Genomic DNA, 14,863 nt, shown 5'->3' with positions numbered 1-14,863 from the left:
CGCCCCCGTGGCCACCGCTCCCCGCCCGTCCCGGGAGGACGCAGGTGCGTTGCAGGATGCTGCAGCCACGCGGGTCCGCCCGTGCCCTGTGTCCTGCCCGCGGACGAGGGCGCGGGGGTGAGAAGCAGCCGTGTTTGCGCAGGAATTCCACCAAAAAAAAAACCAAAAAAAAAACCCCAAAAAACAACCCTCCCCGCGCACTAAAAAAAAAAAAAAACCCGAAAACTAAAAGCCACCAACTAAATTTCTCAGTTCTGTCCCCTCTTGCAATCACTTAGCGAGGGAAGCAGAGGAAAGGAGTAAGGGCAGAGGGCAGGCGCGCTCGGGAAGGGACAGAGACCCGAGCTGTGTCGAGCTAAGCTGCGGTCGCTGTCGATGCTGTGCTTAGTTGAGGTTGTTAATCTGCGAGCGTCCCGGACGGCGAAATTTGTGCCGGGTGCGCGGCCGGTGCGGGCAGGGCGGGAGGCGGGGGGAGCCCGGCGCTACCTCTGTCGCTGGCTCCCGCACACAGATAAGTCTGAAGGGATCGGGGGGAGGAGTGGCCAGCTTGAGGGAGAAGGAGGGAAAAACGAAAGCAAAAAAAAAAAAGAAAAAGAAAACTAGCCACTTTTCCAGGTTTAATACAGCGATTAAATATTAAATAATGTAAAAAACCCGAGACGTTTTATTGCATCTCCAGAGGCTTAAGCGCCTTATTTGGACAGGAAGAAAACCACAAAAAAGCCCCGCGTGGCACCCCGGGTTGCCCCGAGCTGCGGTGCCCGTGCCTGTGTTTAATTACCGCTCTCACTCCTTGCAGGCCTCGGGTCCGTTGGAGGCACCGCACCGCCTGGGACACTTTCGGGCGGCCCGTGCACCGGCAGCCCCCGCTGCTGTCCCCCCGCCCGCCGGCCCCGGGGGCCGCGGGGCGCTGTCCCGGCGGCGGGGAGCGCCGGTGTGCGGGCAGCGCCGGTGTGCGGGCAGCGCCGGCGGCGGGGCCGGGCCCGCAGCCCCCTCAGCCGCCCTCAGCCCCCGCCCGCGCGCGCGGGGAGGGGGCGTCGCGGGGCGCCCCCTGGCGGCCGGCCGGGGCCAGGCGGAGCGCGCCCAAAGTTGATTTTGTTCAGCAAGCCGTATCGTATAAAATTAACGACAGCCAATAAAATTAGCTTACATGTTTCAACCGTAAAAGTCCAAAACAAAATAAAGCTAGTTTTAGTGAAGCTAAGAAGCTCTGCTTTGGCCCCGTTCTCTCTGGCTTGAACTGGGGTCCTTTTATCTAAAGCCCAGTGCACAAACATATAGCTTAATGTGACTAGTGTTCTTCCTTTTATTTCTTTCTCTATGGCAACCAATATGTTCTGCTCAGAAATGTTCCCCCATCAAGGAAACAAATGATCTTGAGGGAGCAGCTCTATACGGCATCTGTTCCGATGGAGCACACAGAGTTAACCCCAGTCAAAAGAGACGCTGGGCACGTCAACAAGAAGTGGAAAATGAGCGATTCTTCTCCCCCCCAAATTGAAACCTATACCTCCGTAGTTTTACAAGCCATTTTATTGATTTGGCTATCGACCGTTTCCAAAGAAGTAACTAATTCTAGGAAATTACAATGATCACCAGCTATTGTGTATCCAAAAGAGCAGCAACAGAGGTGGCAAGGAAAAAAAATGCAAAAAAAAAAGGGTAAAATTAAAATAAATTAAAGTCACGTAATGGGATATTTAAGGTTCGGTAAAGTTTTCGGGAGCGGTATCTGGCCTGTTAATTTAATCCTACATTATTTATCGCATTATTTATCACACTGACCCAAACGCTATAGAAGAGTTTCAGATCATTAGACTACAGCTCGCAATTGGATGGGATTCGGGGAAAGCGGAGAGACAGGCAAGATTGTCAAGAGAGAGAAACAAAGTGAAATCTGGTCTGTAATCCTCCAGCCCCAATCTCCTTGGAGAATAAAATGAAGGGATGTCCTGGTTAGTTTTGATTGATTATACTCTTTCTGATGGACTTTCACTACAGAGCTCTAGATGTTGTGCTTAACCGTCTGTTCCCTAGTTACAATATTAACCCTGTGCGTGCACCGCCGCTCCGCACCTTCCCCGGCCTCCCCCGCTCCCGTCCGTCCGTCCGTCCGTCCGTCCCTCCGCCGGCAGGTGCTCGGGTCACCGCGCCCCGCTCGGCCCCGGCCCCGGCCCCTCTCCCGCCCGCTGCACCGGCCGGGACCCCTCCCCGCCCGCCGGGCGACCCCCCCGCCCCCCCGAAGCAGCGTTTGAAAACAGCCCGCATCCCTGCCTCGCCTCCCCTTCACAAATCTGTAATATTTTCGAGAGCTTTCCTCGCCCCCCCCCCCCCCCCCCCCCCCGCCGCCCCGGCCCAGCCTCCCCGAGTCTTGGTGTTACAATAATTAACAGTGCCCAGAAAAGTGAAGTAGTAACCAGAAAGACTTTCCAGCGCTGAAGAATTCCATTGCTGCCTTGAGCTTTGGAATGAATCCATGCTTTTTATGTAATATTTCACTAAGGTGCTTTTTGTTGCTGGTGGGATTTTTTTTCCCTTTTCTCTTTCCCTTTTTTTTTCAGCCTGTTTCCTTCAAGGCAGTTGCCATGGGTTTCCCCTGTCTTGTCCTAAGCTTTTGAAAATATATATCCAGAAGACTTTAAAGAAAACAAAAGTAGATAAAAAAATGTAAAACACTTACCGATCAAACTCCCAGGATTTAGAGAATTTTTTTTTAATTTTTTGATTTTAATAAGGTGACAGGGGGAAAAAAGCATGTTCTCAACTCCAGCGAAACGATCCATGTTAAGATTTTCCTTTGCACTGACTCCACTAAGCCCCGCTCTCCACTAGTCTATTATTTTCACCAAAATATATGAAAATTTATGCAAATGAAAATCAGCACTAACTGTTCTCCCCTTGTTATACTTTGGATTTTTTTCCAGACAAAACAATCTCACTCTGCAAGGGAGGGGGTGGGAAGAGTTGGGGAACGAAGTTGGTTGTTTGTTTTTTGTTGGGATATTTTTTAAAATAAAAGACCATACTCCAGCTTGAGCTTTATTTTTTGTTGTCGCTGTTATGAGGGTGTACGGCGGTTTGGGTTTTTTTTCTGTATTTTTGGGGGATTTCTCCACCCCCCCACACACCTTCCTTTTTTATTAAGAAAGTAGATCTGTTTGCAGAGGCGCTATCACGTTTCATCAGGCCACCTGAGACGGCTTTTGAAAGCGTGTACTGTGAAATTCATAGCAGTAATTTAGACAAAATCCTCACTGTATATTAATGAAAGACGGCCCCATGGCACCGTTCCTATCCTCCCCATTCAGTGTAAACAAAACCACGAGACTCACTCGGTTTTTGAGCCTGATCCAAGCAAAATCGGCTGGAAAGGAAAACATGGGGTTCTGGCACTGACTATTCAAACGTCTGCACCTGGAGATCTCAGATTTATTCAATGAAATCTGTGTTGGATCTTTTATATATAAAAAAAGAAACCTTTGGAGGACGCATGGGAACAAATATATATACCTATATATATATGCATATATATATATACATATATACAAATAGATATATACACATATATATATATTTATAATTATTATGTTTGGTGTTATTTACCACCGCCCTTAAGATCCGTACGCTTCACTTGAATGGTTTTTCTAACCCGACCTGCCATGGTATTTCGTGCCGTGCCAGCCGGGGGCTGGAGGGAGCCCCGAGCACCGGCTGCCGAGCGCGGCGGGAGCGGGACGGCGTGGAGGGCGCTGCCAGCGGGGCGCAGCCCACCGCCTGGCAGGGCCGGCTTGTTCAGCGTGCGGAGGAGGGGAGCGGGGCGGGCAGGGCCAGGCGGGGACGGCGCTGCCCATTCCCATGCCCGCGCCGCGCGTTTTCTTCGCGCGGCCCCCGCCACCCGGGGAGCGCGCGTGGGACGGCGCCGCGCGGCGGGGCGGTCACCGGCAGCGCCGTGTCCCCTCCGTGTCCGAGCGATGTTATTGCACCGGCAGTCCCCGAGGAGCGTTCAATTTGCCCTTGTTTTTGTTGCCACTTTCTCTTTCTCCGTGGTTCACTGAGGTTGCCTGCGCGCAGTGTTTCCGCTCGGTCGCATCTCTCCCCCGCGCCCCCCGCCTTCCCCCGCCCCCCTTAACTCTTTCCGCTGGACGAGAAATAATACAGCGTTTCATGCCGCGGGGCTGGCTCCCTGCGAGCAGACCGCAGCGCGCAGGGCAAGCCCGGACGCCGGCTCCCCTTGCCACCTCCCCCGCCGACGGGGCGGCCCTCCTCCGGCGTTGCCGGGCCAGCCCCCCGGCGTGACGGCTGCGGAGGGGCTGCCGGGGTCCGGGACGCACCCCGGGGTGCGGGGGCGGACAAAGGGAGGAGGGGGCGGGCGGGGGGCGGGCGCCTCCGGGGCTGAGCGCGGCGGGGGGGCAGCTCCGAATGCCGGTACGGGCACTGCCGGCGGGAGAGAAGCGGGTGCGTGTGCCCGGTGGTGACACCTTCGCACAAATGCCTTTTCGAATCCAGCCCGGTGCTGGCGTCGTTATTATTGTCGTTATTAGTGTTGGTATTAATTATTACCGCCCGCGCTCGCCCCTGCCCGAGCGGCGACGGCGGGAGAGCTCCGAGGTGCGTGCGTCCGCCGGGCAGGAAGAGTTAAGAGGCGGAGGGAGGGAGGGATGGAGGGAGGAGGAAGGAGGAAGGGGAGGGGGAGGAGGGATAGAAGCAAGGGGGGGCAACTTCCATCTCCGACGCCACTTCGCCTAAATTAAAAAGCAGCCAATCGGAACGGCCGGAAGGGGGGCCGCGCGGCCGGCGGCGCGCTGTCCGTCACGGGGCGCGCAGCCAATCGGCGGGGGCGGCGGCGGCCGCTTCCTCGCGGCGGGGCCGGGCGCTGGCGGCGCGGGCGGCGGCGGCGGCGGCGGGAGGGAGGAGAGAGAGGGAGGGACTGACGGACGGACGGACGGACTGGAGGGGGGAGGGCGGAGGGAGGAGGGAGGGCGCGGGCACGGCCCGGGAGAGGGAGGCGGGGAGAGGCGAGCGGCGGGACTCCGGCACCGCCAGTGCGCGCTGCCAGCCCGGCAGCCAACTTCCCCGCTGGAGTTAGTGTATAAAGGATACCATATATGCACACACACATACACACACCTCTCCACCAAGGCGCTCCTCCTCCGCCTCCTCCCTCGACCAACTGCTGGAATTAAAATAAAAAGCAAAACAAACACAACCAAAAAAAAAAAAAAAGACAACAAACCAAGCGAGAGAGAGAGCGGGAGAGGGAAAGAAACAATTCGCGAGGTAACAAGAAAATTCAACTTTTTAAATTTCTTTTTACTTTTTTTTTTCCGACCGCCAAAAGGAAAGGTAGAGAGAAAAAAATGTCTTATCCAGAGCGTGACTCTAGCAAGAAGGCTCCGGCAGGACTCTTGTTTCAAAGGGGACAAAGTGCTTCAGCAACAGCACAACTTTGAGAAATGCATCATCACCACCATCACCACCATCATCATCACAGGAAGTTTTCTTAGGACACCAACAAAACTTGCAATTAACAGAGCAAAAGGAGATCGAGGAACCGAGGAGAGAAAGACAGAGAGGCAGAAAAAAAGGAAAATATACCCACACACAAAGCCTTAAAGGAAGAAGAAAAGGAAAAGTTTCACTCTGAGAGGGGAAGGCTGAGAGGAGGAGATGTACTCCTAGGGGAGCGGAGGGGAGAAGGCACGGGGGCTTTTTGATCCCCCCCCCCCGCCTTTTTTCGCTTTTTAGCCTTTGTTTGGTTTCCTCCCTGCGAGCAGCAAACCCGGGCGAGAAGAAGGCGGAGGAAAACTACATGTACAGCTAAATATTTCTCTTTTTTTGGAAAAAAAAAAAGAAAGGCTAAAAAAATATAAAAGGCGAAGCGAGAGCCGGCGACCGCAACGAGCGCGCCGCGGAGCGGAGGCAGGACGGCCGGCGGACGGGCGGAGGAGAGCGCGCAGCGGAGCGCTAGCAGGTGAACCCCGCGCCCCGGCGCCCCGGCGAGGCTGGGAAGGCGGCGGCGGCGGCGGCGGCGCGGGCGGCGGCCCCGGCAGCGGCCCCGGCAGCGCCGGGCAAGGGCGCTCGCGGCGGGCGCCCGGCAGCCGGCGGCGGCGGCGCAGCGGCGTCTGCGGCGCGGCGGGGGCGAGCGGCGGGCGGCGGGCGCGGGATGGCCGCGGCCACCTCTAACCCCTACCTCCCCGGCAACGGCATCCTGGCGGCCGGCTCCATCGTCCACGCGGACTCGGGCGGCGGCGGCGGCGGCGGCGGCGGCGGCATGCAGCCGGGGAGCGTGGCCGTCACCTCGGTGGCGGGCGGCTACCGCGGCGACCCGGCGGCCAAGATGGTCCAGAGCGACTTCATGCCGGGCGCCATGGCCGCCAGCAACGGCGGCCATATGCTGAGCCATGCCCACCAGTGGGTGACAGCCCTGCCCCACGCCGCCGCCGCCGCCGCCGCCGCCGCCGCCGCTGCCGCCGAAGCGGGCTCGCCCTGGTCCGGCAGCCCCGTGGGCATGACGGGCAGCCCCCAGCAGCCGCCGCCGCCGCCCGACGTCAAGGGCAGCGGCGGACGCGACGACCTGCACTCGGGCGCGGCGCTGCACCACCGGCCGCCCCACCTGGGCCCCCCGCACCAGGGGCACCCGGCGGCCTGGGGGGCGGCGGCGGCCGCCCACCTACCCTCCATGGCCGGCGGGCAGCAGCAGCAGCAGTCGCTCCTCTACTCGCAGCCCGGGGGTTTCACGGTGAACGGCATGTTGAGCCCCCCCCCCGGCGGTCAGAGCCTGGTGCACCCGGGGCTCGTGCGCGGCGAGACGCCGGAGCTGGGCGAGCACCCCGGGCATCACCACCACCACCACCACCAGCACCCCGGGCACCACCCGCCGCACCACGGCGGCGTCAACAGCCACGACCCGCACTCGGACGAGGACACGCCGACCTCCGACGACCTGGAGCAGTTCGCCAAGCAGTTCAAGCAGCGGCGGATTAAGCTGGGCTTCACCCAGGCCGACGTGGGGCTGGCGCTGGGCACCCTGTACGGCAACGTCTTCTCGCAGACCACCATATGCCGCTTCGAGGCCCTGCAGCTCAGCTTCAAGAACATGTGCAAGCTGAAGCCTTTGTTGAACAAGTGGCTGGAGGAAGCCGACTCTTCCACGGGCAGTCCCACCAGCATCGACAAGATCGCCGCCCAGGGCAGGAAGAGGAAGAAGCGGACCTCCATCGAGGTGAGTGTCAAGGGGGCCTTGGAGAGCCACTTTCTGAAATGCCCCAAGCCCTCCGCCCAGGAGATTACGAACCTAGCGGACAGCCTGCAGCTGGAGAAGGAGGTGGTCAGGGTTTGGTTTTGCAATCGGAGGCAGAAAGAGAAACGGATGACCCCCCCGGGGATCCAGCAGCAGACCCCCGACGATGTCTACTCCCAGGTCGGCACCGTCAACTCCGACACGCCGCCCCCTCACCACGGACTGCAGACCAGCGTGCAGTGAGGGGCACCGCGGGCGGGCCGGGCAGCGCGGGGGCAGCGCGGGCCAGGCCGGGCCGGGCACCGCCGCCGGCACCGCCGCCGGCCCCGGCACCGCCGCGCACAGCCGCACGCTCACACAGACACACACGCGCGCACACACACACACACACACACACGATCCAGGCTCGTTCAGACTGCTTGTGTTTATATATATATGGATATATGCGTGCATCTATATATATATAAGATCGATACCAATAGGGAGCGGTGGAGAAGGTCGATCCGAGCGAGAGCGTTTAGACCGTGTTGGGAAAACGGGGTGGAGATGCATAATGCACCAAAACTGCAGATGTGCCGGGGGGTTGGTTGGTTGGTTGTGGGGAAAGGGCTTGGGGGGTGGGCTTGGGCTTTTTAAATTTTATTTTTATTTTTATTTTTCTCCAAATTATCCCCTTCTCGCAGTAAGGAACACCACTGTCTGCGCTTCTTCTCTCCCCTCCTCCTCCCCCCCACCCCCCGCACTCTTCCCCCCATCCCCAAAAGGGCTCTCTTCTATGAATCACAGAAACTTTTTTTCTCCTTTCTCTCTCCCTCTTTTTAATTTTTTTTTTCCAATGGGTGCAGTCAAAAAAAGGGAAACAGAAGAAAAATAATCTGGTTAATCAGAAGGTGCCTGCTGCATTCCGGCACCCTGTTTTTCTTGGCCAAACCGTAGAATTTTGGTGCAAGGCAGATATCCACTCTGAAAACATATATATCTATAAATCTATATATTCTGCAAAATGAAAGGGTCCACTTTTTCCAGGAAAAAAAAAAATATGCACACAGCACTAAAAACAAGCAGGCTGAATAGGGAAGCAAATACATATATATATATTTATCTATATATATAGGTATAGCTATAGAACAAAAATATGGAAATAAATGCCCGCACGCGGAGAAAACTGACCCTGAGGATAAAGGGGGGAGGGACAGACGCCAGGGGGAGGGTGAGAGAAGGAGATGTTGTTGGTCCCTAAAGTTCGAGCTCTGTAGAAGGACTTTGCATGAATTAAAGGAACCAGGGAAAGAAAGGGAAATAATTTAGGGCTGTCAAAGTCCTGCTCCTGACGGCTGCCAATCATCATGGAAGAGTCATAAAAAAAATCCACTGCTAATATTTTTTTTATTAATATTTTTATTTTTTATTTCTGGACTGATTCAGATAAAGGGATTTAGAAGGACTGAGCATCTGCAGCTGCACTTATCTGAACTTCTCCTCTCCTAAATCCGTTGCCAACTTTGATTGAATGGGTGCTGTGGATGTGATTATATAATACTGCCATTTCCAAGCAGTGTTTTTGGTAGGTTTTAATAAACAGACTTTTCAAAAAGACGGCAATATAGAATTGTTAGATCCGTTGTTGATCTAAAAAAAAAAATTTGCTTTATATTTTCATTAAATGACTTCTTTTAATATTTTATTCAGAATACCTATGAACTGCTGCAAAACGGTAATTTATTTTTTCCCCAGATCTTGTATTACGTGTTTTTTTCAGACGAGCACAAATCAAAATGAAATGAAAATATGGACAGTTGTTAGGTAATAAGGGTATCTTTTGATGTGATAATTTGATTGTAATTTAATTTGAGTAGTGATTCCGTAAGAGCTGATTGAGAAAATAAATTTGTTAGAATGAAATAGTCTGTGTCTGATGCATAAACACTGTGTCGAAAAACAAACAAACAAAAAAGTTCTCTGAAGGGACATACTGCTAAAGTGAGAGGAATACGGAGGGTCCGACCTGCCGGCTGCACGGCCCGTGCTCCCCGGCAGTGCCCCCGCCTCACCCTTGCTGCTGCTTGCCCGGCGCGGGGCTCTCCCCTGCCCGCCTCTCCGCCGGGCCCGTCCGCGCTCCCTTCCATCAGCCCCGGGGACCCTGTGTCGCCGGGAAGGACGGCGACATTAGAGCTCACCACATGCCACCTTCCACCCGAAAGGGCAGTGGCGCCTCGGTTTGGGCTGGCACTCGGGCGCGGGCGGTACCTGAGCGCGTCCTCAGGTCCCGCGTGGCCGGTGCTAAGAGGGATGTTTCCAAAAGTTCAGTCTTGTTTCCTCTCTTTCCAAACTGAGGCTAGACGGGGGGGAGGTGCGGGGGGGGGGGGGGGGGGGAGGGTGCAAAGAGGGAGAAGGGGGGCTGACCTATAATTTATTTTGGCTCATTTTATGTATGTATTAATATTTGTATTTAATTTATCTTTATAATTTAAAGGAAATTATATTTTATAATTTTTTTCCTGATCGAATATATAGAATAATACTTTTAGCATCCCACGTGCGGTCTGCCTAGTTCACCGTTTCTGTTGTTGCTGTTGCTGTGGCTGTTGTTGTTGTTTTAAGGTTTTTCTATGGGGTGTGAAGTGGTGTAGTCTAGTTTTCTCCTCCACTTTGCCATAGCGCTGCCATGCCTTCTTTGCAAACACACGCGCGTCAGTAACGTTGGAGATGCCAATAGATGCACTAGCTGACCTGTCATATTTATCCACTAGAATTTATTGCAATGTAGGGACAAGTGAACGACCGCCTCAACTCTCTTCATTTTGCAGCAGGGAGGTTGTGGGAAGTAGAGAGCTGCATCTAATGCATCCACCCGCCCCCGTTGATAGTCTGCTGGAGAATAAGGTTTTCTTTTATGATCCAGTTCGTCTGTGGCTCCTTTCTCACCTTCCTCTTCCTCCCCTCCTCCGCGCCCCCTCCCTCCTGCCTTGCTTCTCTGCTATTGAGGCAGGGGTTAAACCCCCAGAAAACTGCTGTAGGAACAACAAGCATTTCTTCCTTTCAGATAGGCCTTGTGTAAGTCCATAAATCAAAGCCAACCTGGGAGCCGCGCACCGGGATGCATTATTTTAACACCAGCTCGTAGTAAATATCACCGTCGGTTTGATTTGTGAAATCCGAAAGGCCCTACTGACACGGAGGAAATAAGAGGGGGGGTGGGGGAAGAAGCCAACCCAACAAAGGGAAGGAGAACCCGAAAGGGTAAAGGACGCTATTTCTTTTGTTCGTTGTAGCAGAAGCTGCTGGCTGATTTTGCAGCTGGGGAGGGAAGAAGGGCCGGGCGGGGGCCGGCGTGCAGGCGGCCCGGCCGGGCTCCCCTCCGGGGGCCGGGTACCACTGACACGTGAGGTGGGATCCTGTTTTCACACACGAAGGGGAGCAGTTGTATTAGCCGCGAAGAAAGTCTATTTAAATTTCGGAGCGGTATTTGGTTACTCGATTTGGATGGCAACAAAGAGCTAACGTTAGGCTTCACGCTGGTTTCTATTAAAAGGCAACCTTTGCGGGTTGCTGCCTCCGAAAAGCTGGGGGTTAGGCTGGAGGAGTAACGTGTGGTCGGAGGGACCGGCAAAATGTGCCCGTTCCGTGGACTTGTTATGCACAAAAAGTGAGGCCATGGGCGCTCCCCCCTCCGCCCCTCCGCCCCCTCCCCCGCCCCCGAGAAACTGAATCCTTTGAATGTATTTAGGAATTTCAGGGTTGTGAGTCTCTGAGATAGCAAGAGGTAGATAATAAGTGAGAGGGTTTGCGCTAAGGGTTATATTGTTACACGTGTAAATAATGAAAATATTGTTATATATCGCCAGATCTCTTAATGAATTTAGTAATTGTATTCATTTATAATATCAGTGTTCTGTGCTTGGTAATAGAGTCGGCATCGTTTTCCTTACTCTTTTTTTTTTTTTTAATCTTCTTTTTTTTTTTCCCCTGCCTAAAGGAAAGCCAAATGTTTTACAAAGTTATGTTTGATCAGACTGGGTAATCCCGAGATGTGATTATTTATAGTTTACATTTTCATATCCTGCGGTCCTCTATTACGCCCCAGTCTTCTCACTCAAATCCCATCTTTCCCCCGTCGAGTCTGTACACAATAAATCATTTTCAGGTGTATTTAAAATAGTCATGTCACTGCTGTTGGTCTGCGTATATTCCGAAATTTAGCAGAGAGCTCTACTTTGGCTTAAAAACGCAGCAGTTCCTATCGGAAAGTGATCTTTACAGAATCCTTATGCTATAATGTAGTGACTCGTGTTTGCACATTACAATGCTCATAACTTGTTTTGTATGAATGGTTTTAAATGGAACGTTTAGAGAATAATTGGTTCTAATATGAAATGCAGTATATACTATTGATAATTTTATCAATAAGTGTACTATTTTAAATAACTTTAACAATTAAATTTGGGTTTTTTTAAATTATATATTTGTAAAATATTTATCCTGTTGAAAGCAACAATACATTGTTGTATTTATTCGTTTATTTTTGTAATAAATGATCAACATCTTCAAGCTACAGCAAAATCGATACTTCTATATATTTATACAGGGATACGTTTCTGAAGCGCAGAGATGCACATTTCGATTTGGAAGCGAGTGTAAAGATTACCTCTGTAACTGGCAAGCTGCAGGACAAACTGTAGGCGTGAGCTTTTTCGCCACATGTACTTTAGTTTGCCTAAGTTCCAGGGTAATTAATCAAACTCTAAAAGGGACGCAACAAGTCCCGACCTCGGAGGCAGGCGTGGGGCGAGCGCTTGAGGACAGGGATTCATTTTGCTAATGCCAGGGTTGACGAGGAGCTTGGTCGCCTCTGGCGAGAGGAATGGGTGGCTGGATGGAGCGATCGGAGGAGATGCAGGGAGGTGGTTATTGCCCCATCGGTGTTTTCAGTTGCAGTTTGGCACAATGGAGCGGGCGCAGCCTTCAATAGGCGGCGGAGCGAGGGGAGAGGAGGGCGGCGAGCGGCCCCGCAGTGTCAATGACACAGCAGTAGGGAGTTCTTTGCTTGAGAGGCTTTGGCGACACAAAAAGCTGAGGGGTGAAGGCCGAGCGGGGGAAGGCTCGCCGCCCATCCCGTCCTGCCCGACACCAAAGGAGCAGCGGGGTCCGCGGTGGTGCCCGCGGGGCCTCGCCCTCGGGGCTGCGGCGGGACCCGCGTCCCGCTCGCCCCACAGCCGGGCTGGCTGCGGCGGGCCCGGGCCGCGCCGGGCGCGGGCAAACGGCGCTGCCGCGCTCCTCCGCTCGCGGAAAGCCGGGCCGGGGCAGCGCCGACGGGGCGGCCGCCGCTGCCCGCCTGCCCTGGGTCCCCGGCGGGCCGTCCCGGGGCGGCGGGCGGCCCGGGGGAGCCGGCGGGCGGGCGGCGCGGTGCCGCTGCGGCAGCTGCCGCGGGTCCCACAAGTTGTTTTCCTCGTGGCGACCATTCAGCAAAACGCAGGATCCTTTCTCCAAGATTTAAATTTCGCGGATGAATTACCATACAGCGGTTGCTTAGCAACTAAATTCAAGCCGGGCTAAGAATATGCAAGCTTTTTGTATTCTCATTAATAAAAATGCCACTCTGACACAGCAACCTGACTTTGGATCACTGCAACTTCTGTAAAAGCCATAGGAGAATACAAACCGGCTCCTCCATTTAATTACAGATCAGAGTGGCTTGAAATGTGATGTTTTGTTAATCTATCTTCCTAAAAGCGATGTAAAAAATAACGGCTTTTCAAGAGCAGTGGAAAACTACTTTTTTAATGGAGCTGTCTCCTGGTGCTACTGATGGCTGCATAGCAAAACCTTTTTTTTGAGTCACACTTTCATGTAGCATCCCCTCTTCCGTTTTGAGTTTCCTGAAATTAAAAAAAAATTAAGATATTTGGAGCCACAAGGGAAAAAATAAAAATAAATAAGCTGCAGCCGATTAGCGCATTAGAGAGGAGAGCATTGCTCGGGAAAGGGAGGAGGGGATTAAAAATGTCAAGGTGCAGCCCTTGCCAGGCACAGACCCACGATGAGGGTGCAGTCTGTCCTTGCTCTGAAGCAGGAGTCTCTTGTGCAGAAGTGGCTCTCTTTGGCATAAAGTGCGTGGGCACATCGGCTGGGGAGGGCGGGGGAAAAGCCTTCAGGGACACCTTGTTGAATGTTTCTCTCCAAAATTTATTTCCCCTTCTGCTAACATTTACTTTATATTGCTTTTAGATCGGCAGTGATAAGATCTTGGCGTTAGAATCTGGCATCTTACACCCAATCTCATATATATGGGAGAATGACCTCATCAGAGGAGGACTGTGTGTATAGATAGAATAATTTAAACATAGACTAGACACCTACATAGAAATCTATATATAAAGACGTGTGTGTATTATATATATATCTATACATCTATATATATAGATATATATTTGTGTGTGTGTGTGTGTGTGTGTGTGCCTTTAGCAGTACCAAAAAACTTCCCTGCCAGCCCCGCAGACCCCAGGCAGGGCTGCTTTCCCCGCTCAGCGTTCGGAGGGGGTCGGCCCCCTCCCGGGGCAGCGAGGGGAGCCCCGGGGCACGGCTGCGCGCAGGGTGCCGGCAGCCAGCGCTGGGGCTGCCGCTCCCTGCCCGCCACCGCCGGTGTGTGGCGGGAGGGCACCGGCTGCCGGGGACGCTGGGCGCTTTTGCTGATGCCTGGGGGTTTGGGTTGTGGTGATGTTTTAGCGACGAAGAGTTAAATCCAAACTTTCTTCTCCCTTGTCGCCCCCCGCCCCCCCCCCCCCCCCCCCTCCGGGCTTGTTAAAAATTGAGCCTGAATTGTATAAACGCCAAGGCACGTTAAAAGTTCAGACATGTGGGGTTTTTCTCTCCGTCGGGGCTTGTCTGCAGGAGGCGGAGGGGATCTTGGAGGTCTGTCCGAGCTGTGCAGATCACTGAGGAATCAGGGGGTTCTCCCCCTTCCCCCCACCCCCGCTTCTCTCTTTCTCTTTTAAGATTTTCTTTTCTCCCCTGAAAAGGGGACGATGACCTGAAGGGCGGCAGTCGAAGTGGGTAGGCATTTGCCAAACGTGAGCTTGTGATGTAGGGAGCTCTCTCTCTTAGCAGGATTGAGTCTGTACTCACTTTAAAATATAGAACAGCAGAAAAAAAAATCCCGTATAACAAATACTAGGGAAAGAAAGGCAGTGAAGTGAGAACCTGTGAAGACTAGAGTCCCCCTGAAGCTCAGGCTCACCCAAAGCTTTAGCAGAGTGTTTTGCTTCTCTCCCCAACAGTTATAGGATGAGCATCACAAGGCTATAGCACAAATAATCAGGTTCCATTCCATTTTGCATCGCTCTCTAACAAAGTTGAGATTAAAAGCCAAAATTCAAGCACAGCCCTTACAGAGCTGTCGAATAGTGCCAGTACATATGTTTCCCACTCACATGTTGAAAACTGTACCTTCAAACATAGGCTTGTTTCTGATATCTTGCATTTTTTCAACTACAAGGGGGGAAAAGCTAAACAGAACTTTTCTGAATTGTTCCTATTGCGCCCATCCATGGGTGAAAAGACAGCATTACATCAGCTCTGTGCCTCCAACATAAACAGGAAAAGTTTAGCAAGACAAGCTCACTGTCA

At 53.3% G+C, this 14,863-nt stretch overlaps 2 protein-coding genes across 3 annotated transcripts in view; one reads left to right on the top strand and one right to left on the bottom strand.

Moving 5' to 3' along the window:
* LOC118689053 (proline-rich protein HaeIII subfamily 1-like) overlaps window positions 1-2,873 on the bottom strand; it is a 66,292-nt gene extending 63,419 nt beyond the window's left edge. The window contains exon 1 of one of the 2 annotated variants that reach the window (XR_004980551.2): window positions 2,681-2,873. The gene's annotated coding sequence lies outside the window, so the exon portion shown is untranslated. The remainder of the gene's footprint in view (window positions 1-2,680) is intronic. The other variant, XR_004980554.2, reaches the window with a different exon arrangement.
* Window positions 2,874-6,126: 3,253 nt separating this feature from the next.
* On the top strand, window positions 6,127-9,142 carry POU3F3 (POU class 3 homeobox 3). Its single transcript, XM_036387062.1, has one exon. The coding sequence runs from the start codon at window positions 6,164-6,166 to the stop codon at window positions 7,481-7,483; it is 1,320 nt and encodes a 439-aa protein (XP_036242955.1). The 5' UTR covers window positions 6,127-6,163; the 3' UTR covers window positions 7,484-9,142.
* The last annotated feature ends 5,721 nt before the right edge of the window (window positions 9,143-14,863 follow it).

Source organism: Molothrus ater, chromosome 2, assembly GCF_012460135.2.
Source record: "Molothrus ater isolate BHLD 08-10-18 breed brown headed cowbird chromosome 2, BPBGC_Mater_1.1, whole genome shotgun sequence".
Taxonomy (NCBI): domain Eukaryota; kingdom Metazoa; phylum Chordata; class Aves; order Passeriformes; family Icteridae; genus Molothrus; species Molothrus ater.
This window is presented reverse-complemented; position numbering and strand designations above follow the sequence as displayed.

What these genes read in the sequence shown, in the direction of transcription:
- POU3F3 (XM_036387062.1), top strand. Translation starts at nt 6,164, where the DNA reads ATGGCCGCGGCCACCTCTAACCCCTACCTCCCCGGCAACGGCATCCTG.